Source organism: Colletotrichum paranaense (genome assembly GCF_030867605.1).
Source record: "Colletotrichum paranaense strain IMI 384185 chromosome Unknown Scaffold_28.1, whole genome shotgun sequence".
Classification (NCBI taxonomy): Eukaryota; Fungi; Ascomycota; class Sordariomycetes; order Glomerellales; family Glomerellaceae; genus Colletotrichum; species Colletotrichum paranaense.
The window spans coordinates 155,611-173,311 of NW_026848986.1; the positions used below are offsets into that span (position 1 = coordinate 155,611).

The 17,701-nt window shown below is 53.3% G+C and overlaps 4 protein-coding genes across 4 annotated transcripts; 3 read left to right on the forward strand and 1 right to left on the reverse strand.

Annotated features, from left to right (window-relative positions):
• Positions 1-3,490: 3,490 nt before the first annotated feature.
• CPAR01_16726 (sulfate adenylyltransferase) lies at positions 3,491-5,618 on the forward strand (the record flags this gene model as incomplete). The annotated part of the gene is made up of 5 exons (XM_060500971.1): positions 3,491-3,659; positions 3,873-3,900; positions 3,967-4,149; positions 4,202-4,350; positions 4,423-5,618. The coding sequence occupies 5 exons, from the start codon at positions 3,491-3,493 to the stop codon at positions 5,616-5,618; spliced, it is 1,725 nt and encodes a 574-aa protein (XP_060340348.1).
• Positions 5,619-8,637: 3,019 nt separating this feature from the next.
• On the forward strand, positions 8,638-11,412 carry CPAR01_16727 (uncharacterized protein; the record flags this gene model as incomplete). The annotated part of the gene is made up of 1 exon (XM_060500972.1): positions 8,638-11,412. One exon carries the CDS (start codon positions 8,638-8,640, stop codon positions 11,410-11,412), a length of 2,775 nt encoding a protein of 924 aa, XP_060340349.1.
• A 1,144-nt stretch (positions 11,413-12,556) lies between these two features.
• CPAR01_16728 (uncharacterized protein) lies at positions 12,557-14,296 on the reverse strand (the record flags this gene model as incomplete). Its single annotated transcript, XM_060500973.1, has 1 exon — positions 12,557-14,296. One exon carries the CDS (start codon positions 14,294-14,296, stop codon positions 12,557-12,559), a length of 1,740 nt encoding a protein of 579 aa, XP_060340350.1.
• Positions 14,297-16,429: 2,133 nt separating this feature from the next.
• CPAR01_16729 (uncharacterized protein) lies at positions 16,430-17,457 on the forward strand (the record flags this gene model as incomplete). Its single annotated transcript, XM_060500974.1, has 4 exons — positions 16,430-16,596; positions 16,679-16,756; positions 16,834-17,221; positions 17,305-17,457. The coding sequence occupies 4 exons, from the start codon at positions 16,430-16,432 to the stop codon at positions 17,455-17,457; spliced, it is 786 nt and encodes a 261-aa protein (XP_060340351.1).
• Between the last annotated feature and the right edge of the window lie 244 nt (positions 17,458-17,701).

Consider the following 17,701-nt stretch of genomic DNA (forward strand, 5'->3'; position numbering starts at 1 on the left):
TAGCCGATCTACCCTTTCTGCCACGAAATCCTTCGATGGAAAAGAAGTTGGCATCGAGATTCACAGTCGAGAAATGCTGGTACCGGCTGATTTCTCAGTCGGCAAACCCCCTGCTTAGCAACGCCCCATTTGCCTAGCGGTGGCTTCGAGACACAGGCATGTAGAATTCGCGAAGAGACGGCGCGGAACTATGACTTCATCACTTTGCGACAACCCAGACACCATACAAAGAAAATGGCCATTCGCTTAGCCGGCTCTCGAATCTGGTTGAAGGGTATCTGGACGAGCATCGAGTCTCAAATACGGTCGAGTCATCCAACGTTCATTCTTCCATGCTAGGCTGCTCTGTCTCTATTCGAATCACAGGAAGAGGCCGAAGCTTGGGTTTTCGTCGTTCCTGCAATTGCTGGCTCGAGCCCAGATGACCGCTAGGCGACTTGAGAATTCTGGCGAGCAGAACATTTCGTTCAGGAGCTGCACTGCTGCATTGCACCCATTACCAGCACGGCTAGAGCCCGTTACGTCCAGCAGCCTTATCAATATCGTTCAAGGGGCATCAGGCAGGGCCGCAAACTTGGCCAATTGCCTATATGCTCTGCTTCAATTTGCTCCAATGACAGGAATCCTCTCATAAATGACGGTGAGTATTCCTCACCACAGTTGACTGACTGCAAAACCGGTCTCCGCTAGCTTTTACTCGTGGAGCCACGGAGTCGATGAATTGAATATTGATATCGGACTGCATTGCCAGGCGGTATGCGTTCCAAAACCACCAGAAGCATACGAACTCAGATACCATTCACCTCGTTGAAACTACAATCAATAGCCGACTGTTTTGAGAAGGGATTGCGCTGTGTCTTTTCGAAAACTTGACAACGCCAATATGTGAGCGCCAGGTAACAGTTCGCTCAGTCTGAACACAAACTCAGCCGTCGGCATCAATACCACTGCTACCGCCAGAGAAGTCTCATCAATGCTATGGGAATACGTATGAACGCTCCAGCGAAGCGTGATGAGGTCACGACCAATGATGGTTTGATCTTGATTGACGAAATGAGTAATGGCAAGGCATCAAAGAAAGCGAAGAAGCTCGCTCGTCCCTGGTTCGTCGAAGTTCTCGTATCTGGAGGACGGAGAGATCATTCTGGGCATGTGAAACCTCGAACTAGAGCACTTGGACCTGGAGGCGTGCTAGTGGTGTATCCGAAGGTGCTGGCGATCGCGTCAGCGCAAGAATCCTACGTGGAGGCCTTTGTGTGGTGTGATGAAACTTGTCGAAGGACATCTTCACTTAAGGGTATTCTGTCCCTTTGAAAGGCTTGCAAGTGTACAGTTCGAGCTTGGAAGGTTTTTATGGCTAAACGCAGAAGAATAAAAAACGGCACGAGTATTTATTCGGACAGTTGCATCCAACGACCATAAAATCCAATCAGACAACTTCAACGAAACCAAAACTGGGGGGAGAAACGCGAGGTTTTACTAATAGAAATTCCCCAAAGAGGGACAACCTGAATACTGGATCCTTACGAATCTAGCCCCTATCGTACCTCTGGCGTCATAGGATATCCGAGTTTTCACTTCTCGATGATCTACGCTCAGTATTGTGGAATTGAGTGGGCGAAACTCCATGGCGACAAGATTCCGCGAAGAAGAATATCCACCACAACGAATAGCCAATGAAGTTCCGGAGCCATAGATCTTCAGGAACTTAGTCTCGGGAACTTGGCTGGCGGTGGAGCATGGCGGCCAAGGAGTGGACACGGAATGTCATCAATGTCCACGGCATAGAGGAAAGAACTGGAGCAAGGGATCTCGGTGTGTCAAGCGACATCGGGCTAACCCCGCAGCCGGCAGCCGGGGGCCGGCAACCGACAACCGCGCAGCCGATCGACGCGGACGTCGGGGCTACCCCACCACCCTCACCGAGCTGACCGATTGCACTTCGTAGCAAAGAGATCGAAACGGTCCAAGTCGAGACACGATATTCTTGGACGAGATCTACAAGCTTTTAGATAAGCTGCTGTCAAAAGCCTATCCAAAGGATCAGGTCCACGTTGGACTGGCCAGCATACCGTTCTGTAGCACGTTCAATGACTTCTAGTCTGGAACGACATGTGCCAAGAAACACAACGGAAGTTCTGCAGAGAGCGGCATGTCGCCATCGTGACAATCTGAATGGCGCGCAAGAGGCCATCACGGTCTTCTACAATACAGATTTGACATACGTCTCGAGTCTTGGACGTTGATAGGGCGCCAAGAGCAGCCAAGGGCGGAAGACGCTTGGTATTCTCAGCCCTTCTGTTGGCGAGCTCTTCAAGGTGAGGTTACAGGTGTCTAGTCTAAGCCAAGAGGCTGGGCGCCAGCACGCCAGATGAGGCAGGAATTGCAACTTTGACAACGTCTCTGCGGCTTGTCCTGCAACTTCTGGCACGAAATTGTCTTGCAATGGCGCGTTGCCGGGAGTCGGGACGAGGGTAGAACGTGGCGCAGGGTCCCTGATGATCGATATCGGGGCTTATCAAGCCACATTTGGCGGGGTACTTTGAATTGGCAATCTTCGTTGCGCCATACCACCGACGAGGACCCTTGATGAAGAACTCATTGCGCTGGTATCGCAAGTTTCTACGCTATTCCAAGAAGCCTCTGCTTTACTCTTCGACGCAATGTAAACATGGGGTGGTCAGGCTGGGTTGAGGTGTTCTGTCAGACCTGGAGTAGGTTATTACCAATACCCGTCCCGACGCCAAAAAGATGCCGGAACACCGAGCCGCGACATTGCAAAACAGCGACCCCACGGCTTCATGGATCTCCCAGGGTCAGTCTCCGGGTCAGACATGCAACAGCATGGAGAAGAGCAGACTTTTTCCGCGGCTACGCACCGCGACCAAGTCTCTTTTCGGACGGCATGGGATGGGATGGGATGGGACCTTACGGTAACTTATCGTGGCGAACATGACTTAGTCGTGGCTGACTGCGGCAGAGAGGGCTACAAAGAGCCAACATTGGTAATTAAGAGTACATGGCATGCCGCCAAGGAGGGTACATGTGCAAGGTAGCGATCACGTCATTTGAACTAAACAGCCTCCAATTTTTACCTTGGACAACGGGGTATCCGTACAGCACCAGCAGCGCACCTCAGCAACACACGCAAGGCCGACTTGACGCCGGGAACGAGCGACAATTCTCTCACTTTGTCTCTGTCCTTCTGTCTGTGTGTCTGAGGAGAATAAAAGACACCTTTGCCCTCGCCCGTCTCCTCGCCAGATTCCCTCTCCCGCTTGTTCTCCTGTCTCTTCTACTTCATCCGTGAATCCCCTCCCATCTACCTTTTTATACCCAATATTCCCTTTACAACGAGAAGCTGCAGGCTCAATTCGTTGTGTGTTCTCTCTCTTCCTCTCTAAGCATCGTCTAGAGTGTGTCTTTTGACGATCCCATAATAACCCGCTCCCTATTACAAAGCTTCGCGCTTTCTTCAAAGACATACACAATGGCCAACTCTCCCCACGGCGGTGTCCTCAAGGACCTTTTCGCGCGCGATGCGCCCCGCCAGTCTGAGCTGTTAGCCGAGGCCGACAAGCTCCCTTCTCTCCTGTTGACCGAGCGTCACCTCTGCGATCTTGAGCTGATCCTCAACGGTGGCTTCTCTCCTCTCGAAGGTACGTGGTGTTTACTGCCCGCGCTGTTGCTGCTACTTTCTGCTGGCTGCTGCGGCGGCGGTTGCCCCCCTTCTGCATCCGTTGCGCGACGAGGGTGGTGGGGTTGCGCTGCGGAAACGACCCCGCCATGATTTTTTTTGGAGGGGCAAAGTTCCCCACGATTACGTTGCTCGCCCAAGAACAGCGGGACTGACTGTGGTGGCATCTCTATAGGTTTCATGACCGAGAAGGACTACAATGGGTACGTTGAACATGCGAACAAGACTTGCTCCCCAGAAGATGCTGGTTGCTAACATGATTGGTGCAGAGTCGTCAAGGACAACCGTCTCGCCGATGGCGCTCTCTTCTCCATGCCCATCACCCTCGATGTCTCCCAGCAGCAGATCGACACCCTCTCCATCAAGCCCGGTGCGCGCATCACCCTCCGCGACCTTAGAGACGACCGTAACCTTGCCATCCTTACCGTTGAGGATGTCTACAAGCCCGACAGGTAGGTCAAACATGTCTTCAGGGAATTGGCATCGGCTGACATGTTTCTCTAGAGTCAAGGAGGCCATTGAGGTCTTTGGCAGCGACGACGACACCCACCCCGGTGTGAAGCACCTCTTCAACAATACCAACGACTTTTACGTTGGCGGTAAGCTCGAGGCTATCCAGCGTCTTGCTCACTACGACTTCCTCGACCTCAGATGTAAGTCCACCATGCCCTTGGCGCATATCAACGCAGCAAACCCACAACATCGAGACTAACGAGTATCAAAAGTCACTCCCGCCGAGTTGAGACAGCACTTTGAGAAGCTCGGCTGGAACAAGGTCGTCGCTTTCCAGACTCGCAACCCCATGCACCGCGCCCACAGAGAGCTCACTGTCCGCGCCGCCCGCTCCCAACAAGCCAACGTCCTTATCCACCCCGTCGTCGGCATGACCAAGCCCGGTGACATTGACCACTTCACCCGTGTCCGCGTCTACAAGGCCCTCCTCCCCAGATACCCCAACGGCATGGCCGCCCTGGCCCTGCTACCCCTGGCCATGCGCATGGGCGGTCCCCGCGAGGCCATCTGGCACGCCATCATCCGCAAGAACCACGGCGCCACGCACTTCATTGTCGGCCGTGACCACGCCGGCCCCGGCAAGAACAAGAACGGCAAGGACCACTACGGCCCGTACGACGCCCAGGTCGCCGTCCAGAAGTACTCTGACGAGCTCGGCATCACCATGGTCGAGTTCCAGGAGATGATTTACATCCCCGACCGCGACGAGTACCAGCCCGCCAACGAGATCGCTCCTGGCACTCACACCGCCAACATCTCTGGTACCGAGCTCCGTAACCGCCTCAAGACCGGCAAGGAGATTCCCGCGTGGTTCTCCTACCCCGAGGTCGTCAAGGTCCTGCGCGAGCAGAACCCCCTCCCCGCCCAAAAGGGCTTCACCATCTTCCTCACCGGCCTGCTCAACAGCGGAAAGGACCAGATCGCAAAGGCCCTTCAAGTCACGCTTAACCAGGGCGGCGGCCGCTCCGTCTCCCTCCTCCTCGGCGAGACTGTCCGCCACGAGCTCTCCTCCGAGCTCGGCTTCAGCCGCGAGGACCGCGACAAGAACGTTGGCCGCATCGCCTTCGTCGCCTCAGAGCTCACCCGCGCCGGCGCCGCCGTCATTGCTGCGCCCATTGCGCCATTCGACGAGGCCCGCCAGAAGGCGCGCGAGCTGGTCGAGAAGGCCGGCCCCTTCTTCCTCGTGCACGTCGCCACCCCGCTCGAGTACGCCGAGAAGACGGACAAGCGCGGCATCTACCAGAAGGCGCGCAACGGCGACATCAAGGGCTTCACCGGTGTCGACGACCCGTACGAGGCGCCCGCCAAGGCCGACCTCGTCGTCAACCTCGAGCAGCAGACGGTCCGCTCCATTGTTCACCAGATTGTCCTGCTCCTCGAGAGCCAGGGTCTCCTGGATCGTTTGTAAACGCCAAAGTTTTGCAGACTCTCATCAATGGGCGATATAAGTGTGATTTATACGGCATAGAGCGTACATGCGCGTAGACCTCTTCTCAAAGCGCAAAAAATTGGGTGGATATATATACATCGGAGTTGAGACTTCAAAGACAGCCTTGGGATAAAAAAGTTGTTTGATGATGAATTTTTACGAGTTATTTTACAAAAGAGAGATGGCTATAAAGCACCATGTAGTTGGCTAGGGTTGGAGAGTTGGATAACACATTACTCTTACCCAGGTATGGCTGAATAGTGGAATGGAACGATACTTGAATGATATTCCTCCATGGGATCGATCTGAACTGGATGTGAGGGTGAAACGAGCGACCATCCAAACGTGGACGGTACCAGATAAGATATGCTTACAAGGACCAACAACTACTCCGTAGACACTTCAAGATCAAGTAGCTACGCCTACCTATCTCAAACAACCTCGGATAATGGCATACAGGTGATGGTGGGTTGATTGATTGATTGATTCATGGTGGTGTGGTGCGCGAGAGAAAAGCACGAGGATGCATGGCCCGGGCGCTTATTCGCTGGGCGGGGCGGTGATTGGTGCGAGAGACAGGTCGACGGGACTCTGCACACATGCGGTTCGTTTGTTGGTGCCCGATGGGCGGCGGGTTCGCGCGCCGTTCGTTGCAGGAGAGGAGGGGGGGAGGGAAAGGGTGGAAGGGTATCAATACATGGGAGGAGGAGTGGTAAAGTAGTAGTGTAGGTTGGTTGGGCCAGGATGGGGTTTATTTTGGGAAGCATTCTAGTTGCCTTACTCTGCCAGTCTGTCTTTGGGTGCAAGACGGATGTTTGATGGTTAGGTTGGTTCATCGAGTTTGTTGGATGGAAAGTGCATCGGCGTAGGTACTTTAGGTACTTTATGTGTTGGTGCTAAAGGTAAGTAAGTGGTATATGTAGGTAGTCCGGCGAGTCTAAGGTAAGATAGTCAGGTACGTGAGACATGGGCATTTCTATTTGAGGCAGCAATGTCTCTCTCACGGAGCACTGTGACGGCAACTTTATGCGGCATAGGTAGGCATGATCTTGTGCGTTTGCTTTCCGAGATGATGTGAAGCAAGAGACAGTTTTGCAGCTATGACGGAGGAAAAGCGAGGTGCTTCGAGACGAAACTCGGGTCGATAGCGGGCCTATTCAGACCATTCTTGCTCGAGGTTATTCGAGACTAGTTGCGTACCTACCACCGCGACCTTACGTAGAGAAGTGGTTTGATGTTCGATCATTGCTTGAATTGAGACAGTCCAGCCACTTTCTGGTTTATCGTTGAGCCAGGCACTCTAGGCACGCCGCCTGCTTGAGTAGGTGAATACTTTTCCTTACGTCTGTGTACGATGGCGAATGGCTTCGTCCATTTGCACGTCAGCCACGATGCTAAATCCTCGAGGAATGTGCTGGTCTGCCTATCCAAGGTGCCAAGGTAAGGGTAGGCAGATCATGTCCGATGTTCAATATGCGCGGGAGCTGATGGGCAAAGAGGATGTCACACGGTGCGATACCGAGCTCTCGTTCGCTTCTGAAACGGTACGTCTTGCCCGCTTCGCACACTGGTTCTTTACCGTGTGGAGGAACGGTTTCTTGACGGAGGGACACTGGCTGATGGAATCTACCAATAAAAGTGATAGGTGTGGCCCGAGCTTCTGGCAGTGCCCGTTGTGGATCCCCAAGGGACTTCCCTCCCACAGTCCCATTGCGTCGCCGTCCACGTCCAGTCCAGGCGCAACTCGTTGCAACTCAGCCCGGTGCCACGTCAAGTTCTGGCCACAGGTCTACCTTACCTTACCTTACCTTACGGAATACGTGGGGTGGGTAGGTATTGCATACAATTCAACGTACGGACACCTCCTCACCAAATCACTCATTCGACACCTCTCTCAACTGAATCAGTGCCCGAATAATGCGTTGCAGGAGGACATGTGTCACCGCCTACTCCCCTACTCTAAATCACCCTTCGCCTGCCTTCCCTTGACATCCATCTCCCCGTTATTCTTCTCCACCCCCTCCTTCGCTTTTACGCTGTAAGGCACGCAAGAAGCGGTAGCGTATACCCATAGATGCAGTAACGTAGAGACCCAGGTGTGGGCCGCCTAGCCTACCTGTACCTGTACCCAAAGTACCAACCAACCCGCCGCAGTTCCCTTCAACGCCTTACAGGGGGGTGCTGCTCCTCTGATCGAATCACATTCGGCTGCGTTGCTCGTCAACTGCTTGCAACCGCCCGTCTTTCCACTCCCGTTACCTTGGACTCATCCCTCCCGCCTGGCCTTGCTTGGCCTGCACTCATGACTTTGGAGGTGAAGTGTGCACCTCACTCATTCACTCCCTCGGTTGGGAGCGTCCATCCATCTCCCGTCTCGTTACTTCTCTCGTCCTTCTTGCATCATTTTCCATTTCCTGCCTTCCACGACCCGACGACAACGACGACATCTCGAAAAAGTTAAAGCGCATCATTCCTGACGCTCCAAACATTAGACGCAGCAAACGAAGAGCCAAACGGATCCGACCCCCGCCACCTACCGTTCGGTCCAGGTCAGGGGTGCGCATTTTTCCAGAAATTCCCCAGTTTTGTAACAACTCCCGCCCTCTTTGCTCAAGACGACGAGGGTCGGTGAGCAAAACCCCAGACCAGGTCCTGCCTGCTTCGGTTCCCTTTTCCTTCTTCCCGCCAGCTTTCTCGACATCTTGGAACTCAAACACACTGAACCATCCCACCCTGGACCTCGAACCACGGTCCGCTTTGCCTTTTGGGCTCCCAGAAACCTTCCAACCCACCAACGCCCTCTTTGGCAAGCTTCGCTGTCGGTCAACTTTCTTGCCTCTTACTCGTTGCGCCGACGGCTTTTCGACTCGACCCCGTCACCGTCACCGTCACCGTCACAGTCAACCTTTCTCTACTGCTACTACGACTCGAAGAAACCCCCGCAGAAAAGCACAAGCAATTCGGCTAGCTCTCTCGGGCTACGCACCCATGCTCCGCCATGTCCTCCCAGGATCGTGACGTCGAGGTCGATGTCGACGCTGATGGCCGAGTAATCTCCCTCCCCGACTTTGGGGATATGCGCCCGCGCAAGGAGGCCGAGAAAAGTGAAAAGGCCGAGAAGAAGGCTTCTCGAAGCAAATCAGAGCGCAGCAGCAGGTCCGACAGAGAAAAGGGAGACAGGGAACACCGATCCCACCGCGTGAGCTCCCGCTCCTCCAAATCGAAAATCGCCGACGGCAGCGGCCTCGGCAGTGACGTCCATTCCCACTCCCACCGCCGCCACCGCACCCGCGAAGAACGAGACCGCGACCGAGAGAGAGACCGCGGACACGACCGCTCCTCTTCCATGACCGACCTCGTTCCCGAAATGTCTCGGACCTCGCTGACTGGTCCGGCGTCGACTGACCGCATCTCGCTTCCCTACCCGACCTTCAGCAAGGCCCACAGCAAGGAGGCCGTCCGCAATAGTCGCGAGGACGTCTCAGGATCAGGTGTTGGTGCTACGAGAAGGGCCGATCCATTCACCCCCGAAGCCACCGATCTGGGCGACAGCGAACTCAAGCGATCCCAGAGCGTCGATCATTCCGACAAGCAGCGCAAAAGTTCGTCCAAGAAGGAGTCGAGGCCGCCTAGTCCGCCCGAGACCGACTTGTCGGGCAAGAGACGATCTGCCACCCCCGAGGAATCGTCAAAGAAGGTGCGCGAGGAGCGTTCGAGCTCGAGACTTAGCGGCGAGACTTCCAAGAGAGACCGGGAAGACAGGCCAAGCTCGCGTCTCAGTGGTCTTTCGAGATCCGGCTCCAGAGCCGACGATAAGTCCCGGGTGAGCTTCAAGTCAAAGACTAGCAGCCAGGCAACGTACGTCAAGTCGCCGGCGTTCCCACCTGGCGTCCAGGAAAGCTTGAATATCAAGCCGAGCACTTCTAGATCTTCCTCGAAGCGAAGCTCCTCGAGCAAGAAAGGCCGGCGTGCAGAGTATCACGATGGCGACTCGTCTCCCGAAAGCCTGCAGGATTCATCTCCTAGAACCCCTACGCAAGCACCACCATTCCCACCGCCCTTCGCCATGAACGACAAGCCTCCGGGCCCCCCTCCACAGGTTTACCCCGAAAACGACATCACACCATCGGCCACTCCAATGACTGATATGCCTCCTCCAACGGGACCTCCTCCTCCCCCGCCACCACCTCCAGCCCTGGATGTACAGGAAGCACCGCGGGTGGACTACCTTTTACAGAACGGCGGCCTGATCCAGCCAATCCCGAAAACATTCCTCTCTGTTCTACCTCGCCAGAATGGCGCCCGGCCATCTAACCCACCCCTAGTTGGCCCGCAGACTTTGTTCGCACCCTTTTTCAACCTCTTGGATCAGTACAACTCGGTTCTCAACCGCAACGGCTCCGTAGCAGTTGCGACTGGCCACCGATCTGTGGCTCGTCGCCTTCTAGACCGCCTCGAAAACGTCTTTTCCAGAGAGCTTCCTGAGCATGGATGCACTTGTGTCGTGTGTGAAAGAGGCCCCGATATTCAACATCGTGGCCTCGGCTGGGGAGAGGTACTCGAATGGGTTAGCGGTCGCATCGATCTTCCGCAATGGCCACCGTTTGACCTGGCCAGCTTGGGATCCAATGCTGCCGAAGTGTCAGCTGAGCTGCCACCGCGACCCGACTCGCCGGTCAAGATAGACCCTGATATTGCCGAGGAATTCCGCGAGCACTACCTCAGACAGTCTAAGAAAGTCAGGGGAGCCGTGGATAAGTGGCTCAACACCTGCGGAGAGACCACTGCGCCGCCGCCACAAGATGTAGACGATGAGACACTCACGTTTGCCATTCTCACCAACATGGACCCGGAAGATCAGCCGTATTTTAATGCGATTCTGGCTGGCTCTAATCACCCGAAGCCGGCAACAAGGGCTCCTACACCCTTGCACCGCGCCCGCCCGGATCTCCTTGTCAGAGCCGGCTTGGCTCTACAGCGTCTTTACCGACTACAACAAGTACCCCGAGACGCAGAGGTTGCCATGTACCTCGTCAAGAACCCCCACACCCACGATCTACTTGTTACCATGTCCGATATCAACACGCAAGAATGGGAGATTTTGACTTCTGGACGATTTGACGGATTCCTCTGGTCCGGAGCTGATGGCGACGATACTCCCACAGCTGAGTCCCGTGGCGCCACCCCTGCGAGCGGTTACTACCCCTCTCGGCCAGGGACCATGAGCCCTAGCGTGCGAGGAACGCCGGGCTTCTCAGCATCTCGCAACACTACACCATTCTCCGCCTACTCTCGCGGCGCTACTCCTGCGTCCTTTGTGAGCAATGCATCATCCGCGGCGGCCAACAAGCAGGCAGTATCACGAGACGAAGAGATGGAAATGGCCGTCTTGGCAGAGGTAGAGCGAGAAATCTACCAGGGCATGGAGGCGTTGGAGGATGCGTTCGAAGCCCTTCACCTAAGGGCCGAAGTCGTCCGCACGGGGTTGCGCAACCGTGGAGCAGGATTGATGCACAGCCTTCAAAGCCGCCGGCGGATCGATGTCCTGCCCAATCCGAGCTCCGGCAACTCACAGTCATCAGGCTACGAACGGCCCAGCTGGGCGCAAGGCGACTACGACGCCAATAGTGACAGCGAATGGGGAGGCGACGACTTTGAGCTGGCCCCCGACGATTCGGCGAGTAACATTAGCAGTTCACGCCATCGACGACCAAAGAGACGTACAGAGCGACGGACACCGGCGCCGATTGAGGAAGATGACGAGGAAAACTGAACTCTACGATAAAAAGGAAAAATAATGAAATGCGTTTTTTTGATGATCGATTTTTGTTTTCCATGATGGTTTGCTATTAGTGAGCCAGAAAGCTGTTCACGAAAAAGGGGTCGGAGAGAGATGAAACGAAACGATGTCAGAGTCACGAAAGTTTTATTGTTGTTTTGAAAATACCAAGGTGGAATTATGCGATGAAAGCTGCAATGTTGGACCTGCCATTCAAGTTGGGACGGACGTTGATGCGATGACCAATGGGTTCGTGAGGGCTTTTGGGGATTAAGGGGACCGCCAGCCAACTTGAGGTTGTCGGAAGGCGGTGGAAGGAAACATGGATGGGAGAACGTTGGCACATCTTCTTTTCTTTCCCCCGACAAATTGGAACCAGACACAGAATCATCATCGCATGCGTCAGATGGGTTCATTTGAAGGCGTGTCCGTCTCGTTGGGTTGATCGTTCGTGGGAGCGAGCGTTGCTTGCTCACTGCGGGAGCGCGGAGAGTCGCGCGCGCGCGCGCGAAATTGTCCATGGCCTTTTTTTAATATTTCCTCCGGCTTGCATTGTTCATGGAGTCCTGGGTTTTATTTTGTCTTTCATCGCCGTCGTCATGAGGCGAGAGAGGGGTCTGTTTGGTTCTTCTTACCTTTTGCCCTCAACTCAGCTCAAATTCAAATCGGTTCCGAGGCTCATTGGTTTTGTCTTGTTGATATTGTCGAGTCCTGCTTGTGTCCTTGTCATATCGGCATCTCTTGAGACCAGATACTTCTGTAATTGATCCTTGGACCTCGTTTTCGTTGGCTTCGGATACGTCGCTGATATCAGTCACTTCAGTGGTTGGCTGTCACAGCGAAACAGACAAGTGAAGAGCCAGGTCATGTGAATCATCGCTGTATTTGAGCTACCGAGAAAGCAGAGGTGCTTACCAGCCTATCTAGTTCGATGGACCTACCTCCACCATGGAAGCCAAATGCTCTGTCTCCAGTCAGATCCTGTTGATGACCCAAAGAGATGATGCATATAGTTCGCCTCTTCATGTTCATGTGAGTCGGCACCCTCCAAAGTCGTCATATGCTGCAAAAACCATCTCCCAGTAAAAACGTCCTCCCTTCAAACCAAAATACGCATACCAGCATGCCCAGGATGGTATCAATTCATGTCCATCCTATCGCCATGGGGTGCCCGCAAAACCTGGCCAAGATTCCGGGTACCTCGCTTCACAGCCTCGGCGTTCCTGCCCGCAGCCTCAAACTCCTCCAATTCCTTTTTGGCTCTCTTAGCGTTTACCTCGAGTGTTTTCTTGTCCCTCTTTGTCGACTTGTGCATGGCATTGACGGCCTGGGCGAGGGGGAATAGCACGTCCTGGAGACATGCCCGTAGGGCCTGGTTGTCATTGCGGAGCTGTGCCAGTGCGAGATCTTGTTTCTTGAGGAAAGTTGTGTGTGCCTCCAGTTCCATGGCAAAGTTGTAGGAATTGCTAACCTGCTCTCCAACAGCACGCTCAATGTTATCTAGTCTCTGTGTCTGGGCGAGGAGTTGACCGCCTTGGTCTTCAAGTTGAGTAGAATGTTTGCCCGAGAGAGCGCCTAGCTTCTTGACCTTATACAGAGCTCGTCTAAGGTCCTTTGTGGAAATTCGCTTCCCGCTGTTGGAAGTGGAGGAGGACGACGAGTAAGGGCTCGGGGACCTGTTGGACAAGGAGTTGTCGTCTTGATGGACCAAGTTGGCCGACTCCGTCTTCTTCGTCAACTGTTCGTCAGACTTGGCGACGCCACCGATCCTCGATGCCTTCTCGGGTCCGACACTGGGTATGCCTTGGAAATGATGACTGGCAGACGCTGCAGCCTCTGACTCCTCGTTCTGACTGGTAACGACCCGTGGCGGCTTTGGGGGCTGGAAAGACGCTAGCGACGGCAGAGCCTTCCTGGGACTGGTGATTACAGCTTCTGCAGCAGACGAAGCCTGTCGGGGAGATTGGCCGGAGGACTGAATATCCTCATCTTCGGGATCGTCTATCAAGGTGATGGCCATGTCAAATGAAGAACCCCTCTGTTGCTGCTTAGTTTGTGCCAGAGCAACCTCATCCGAGTCATTTTCTGACTCGGATTCCGGGTCCTTGGAGGAACCCTTCAGATTGGGCGGCACTCTGGCAGACTTCTTCTCGGAGTGTGGCAACGTCGGATCGCAGCATTTGGTCGCATCCCAGCCAGAAATCTCGAGTTTGGTGACGATGTCCTGCGGCAGACTGGCATTGTTAATGAGTCGGATCGACTCCATCATTGGCGCCGAAGGCGGCCGTTGCCTGTACTGGGTTTCCTTCCAGTCCTTCATGAAATCGCCGTATACTTTCTGCTCGCTGAGTGCTTTTGGCTTCTTATTTTCCGAGTCCCAGAGTACCTTGGAGATATGGGTGTTGACGGCCTCGTTACAGGCCGGATACCTGCTGTAAGCGGGATTCTTGTGTCGTTTAGCCCACTTCCTCCAGCCAGTGATCGATTGACCAGTGTATGGCTTGTCCTTCATGATGTCGGGCTTCAAGGAAGTCGCCAATTGCTTCTGAGCAAGCTTCTCTGCTATAAAGCGCTGCATTGAAGCTGTAGTCACCTGCGGCAGGTTGTTGTCTTTGACACTCTTGAGTAAAGGTTGGTTTGGCTTGACTGTCAATTGGCCAACAGACGTAAGTCGAGAGGGGCCAGTCATCTGCGGTGTTCCTCTTTCAGTGGGTTTGAATGGAGAAATCGTCTGCATTCGACCAGCTTCGACGAAGGAGGGTGAAGGCGGGGAAGGCGAATGTCGTACACCCAGAGGAGGTACTGTAATTGTTGTCTGGGGCGTCCTAGGCGTCACAGGCTTGACTTGGCTTTGCTGTGAGGTTATACCTGCGGACATTGATGTAATTGTATTGAGTTGCGGAAGATGATTAGGAGAAGGACCGTTTGCAGAACCCAAAGTCTGGGAAGGGGCAGGAGGAATTTGACTAGGGGCTGTGGAAGAAGGAGCGGTTCCTGGCCGATCCTGCCTTCTGAAGCCTTGTGGGTAAGACCAATTTCGAAACATAGCAATTGGGAGCTTCCTCTTGCGGAGCGGGAAGGAGTTGGGTAGGCTTCTGGAGAAGCTTCAACCTGCTGGTAATTTGCAGTAACTCGAGTCTTGGTGTCAGAGAAGCCGAGTATGGCCGAGGGAAGTTGTGAATCGCGAGTAACTAGGGCGTAATTTTTGTGCTTCCACGGAAATTATGCTTCTGGTGTAGAGGGCAAATATTCGAGGAGCTTCAAGAAAGGGTATAAATGCGAACGGCCAGATACTAACCCTCTATCTAATGAATGTTCTGGTGTGGATGGGTCAGAGTTGGCGAGCTCGCAAGAACGACGTTGTATCTACATGCCGTTTCGCCCGAGCCTTCAGATGTATTCGGAAGGAGCTATTGTCAACTACCTGCCTAATTCGCAGTTGACAAATTTCCTCACCTCATCACCGACTTCCTTTAGTTTGTCGCATTGCGAGAGGCAATGGGTAGAATGAGAGTTACCAGTGGCGTTGAGAATAGGTGCGATGGAGAACTAAACCACGGAGCAGTACTACTGCCAGATCAACGAGCGAGGAGAGAGTTGAGTGAATACTCGAACAAGGACTGACTGACCTTCATGAGAATTGAGCAACCAGAGGCCTCGGTGGTCAAAATTGCGATTTCTGAACAAAGAAAAATGCAGTATTTACTAACGCAAGCAGGACTCTTTGGCTTCATTCAACATCTGTTCCACTCAACAAACAAGTATTTGAAGAGTGACTATACGCCTTCACCATGGCTAACATTGAACAGAATGCAAGGTTGAACGACGGATCCACATAGTACAGAAACAAGACTCACCGGTGTCTGCTTCCTAGAGTTCTGCATCTGGAGAAGTGATATCCATCGTTCTCCCCGGTTCCCCTTGGTCTGACTTACTCCCGCTCACCAACAACCGACGTCCCATGTTGCTCTTGGGCAGTTTCGACCAAAAGCCAATTGCTGGGGGGGAAAAAAAAAGACCAGATAGTCAGACGTGCCGTGATTGCTCAGGTTCTCGAGTGTGGACATGGACCACATGTTCTATCACCCGCCTACCACACCCTCGACGCTCTAATCATAACCATTCCCAACCGCGTTCGTAACTACATGCAACCACGCCCACCAGAGGTTTCATGATCCTATCCGATCTATGTCCGATCTATCAGATTCCAGATTTCCGCTACTGCCGCCCTTCATACTTGAACCAGCCGCCTGGTTACGGCTAGCATCTTACCGATTAGACCACCAGTTCAAGGAAAGCAATACTATTCATTGAAAACTGACAGATCCCTGGTATCAACGGAACTACCCAGAGATTGTCACCGCTAGTCGTAGCGTAGTCGATGGGCTGTGTAAAACACCCCGATCCTCCTCGAGCTTAGAGGCTCAAAGCGTCCTGCATCTTGGTGATATTTCACGGCACTTGTCGCACTTGAAGAAGAAATATGCTGACTCCGGAATTTGCCGTCGCCACTCAGCTTGAGTTTGAGCTCAAGTATAGGTGTCGCGATACTTGGCATGAACTTAGGGAAGCCCAAACCCAGTGACCCCTAGAAAGGATCATGATATCATAGTCAGAAAGGTGGCGCACTCCCACAGCGTCCTGGTACTTTCAAAGTGTCTCTGCCAGCCATCTATCAATGTAAATCTCGGCACGGCAGAGCTGAGTAGGTATGGCTTGAGTTTTCCGATGAAACCGCAATTTGCATCGTGAGAGAGAGAGGGGGAATTCAGAAAAAAAAGCAAGCAAGTAGCCCTACAACACCAGTGGACGCCAAGCCCTAGCAGTTTGAATTTTCATGATCGAAATCGCGATGCCACTGCTACTAAACCATCAACGATGCCACCACGAAATAAAAGGTCAAGCATGAGGAAGCCCGCCGCTTGTGCAATTCTCGTCGTCAAGGAGAAGGCTATCGATCATCCCCTGGTGACCTCAGAAACCTCTTTTCCTTTTTTCTTCAATTTCCATCATGCTTGGAAAAAGAGCGTCGACCTGGGCGTTCGACACCACGGAAACTCCCGCCCTCTATTTTGGCGTCTGCATAGGTCTGCTGGTACTCACCTCTGCAAAAGCCGTCCAGCAGAGTTTCCTAATCTATTCGAGGACAAACTCGTTGAAGAATATCTACGCTTGGATGTCAGTCATATATATACCTATGGTCCAAACCAGTACCGCGGTTCAGGAGGGGGTAATTCAGGGACATTGACACAAACTCCAGGGTATGGATTCTCCTCTTCGCCAACGCCACCCAGGCGATTATAGTCTGGTTACTTTTCCGCGGTGACATCTCAATAAAGTAAGCAAAAAGGCCAAACGTCCCCAACTCACTCTTCACCTAAACTGTTTTGCTAAAATGCTGTACTCAACTTTCAGCATCGGCTTCATGATTGCGGACGCCATCAGCTGGGTTCTCCAAACCCAACTGGCCCCCCAGATTCTCGCCAACAGACTCGGTCTCCTCATGCACAACAAGCAACGAGTCAAGTACATGAAGATAGGTCTGGTTGTCTTCATCGGCATCTTCAACCTCGCATACATCGCCCTGTGGGTCGTCTTTACAATAAACCCCTCTCAGCTGGCGGTAGTGATCAACAGATACTTGTCGCGGCTGGACATAGTCATCGATCTGCTAGTCAACGTTGTGCTCGATGCGACTTTTCTCATAATCATCAAGCGTGAGCTCATTGCCGGCGGCCTAGTCAAATATCGGCTTTTGTTCAATTGCGGTGTGGCGGCTGTGTGCCTTTCGATATCCTTGGATGTAAGTTGCTTGCGACACAAACGCAGTCTCCAAGTAAACATACGTAACATAGGGCTGACTTTCTCTCTCCTTTTCTCGAAAAGGTTGTCATGATGATCCTCATGTCTGCACCAAATTCCTATCATTACACCTGCACCCATCCGGTTGCCTACTGCGTCAGGCTCATAATCGAGATGCTGATGGCAGATTTGATTGCAGTGATCGCGCGAACCCCGCATGAGATGAGGGATCTTTGAGTAACGTAGTTAGTATGATCTAGCGCTTCGGATTGCCGCCGGAACCGCCACCTACAGATGGGTCATGCTTAGTTCTGAGATAATCAAATACCTTCTTCCCCAATCATTGCACTCACCTCCCTCCCTGCAACAAGTGAAATGCTTTGAAAGAATTCGCCGAGGTCGACAGAACAATACTAAAAGGAAGACAAGCTTGGAGACGTAGCGTGTCCGTCTGAACAGCCACATTCCTTTACAATCCCTC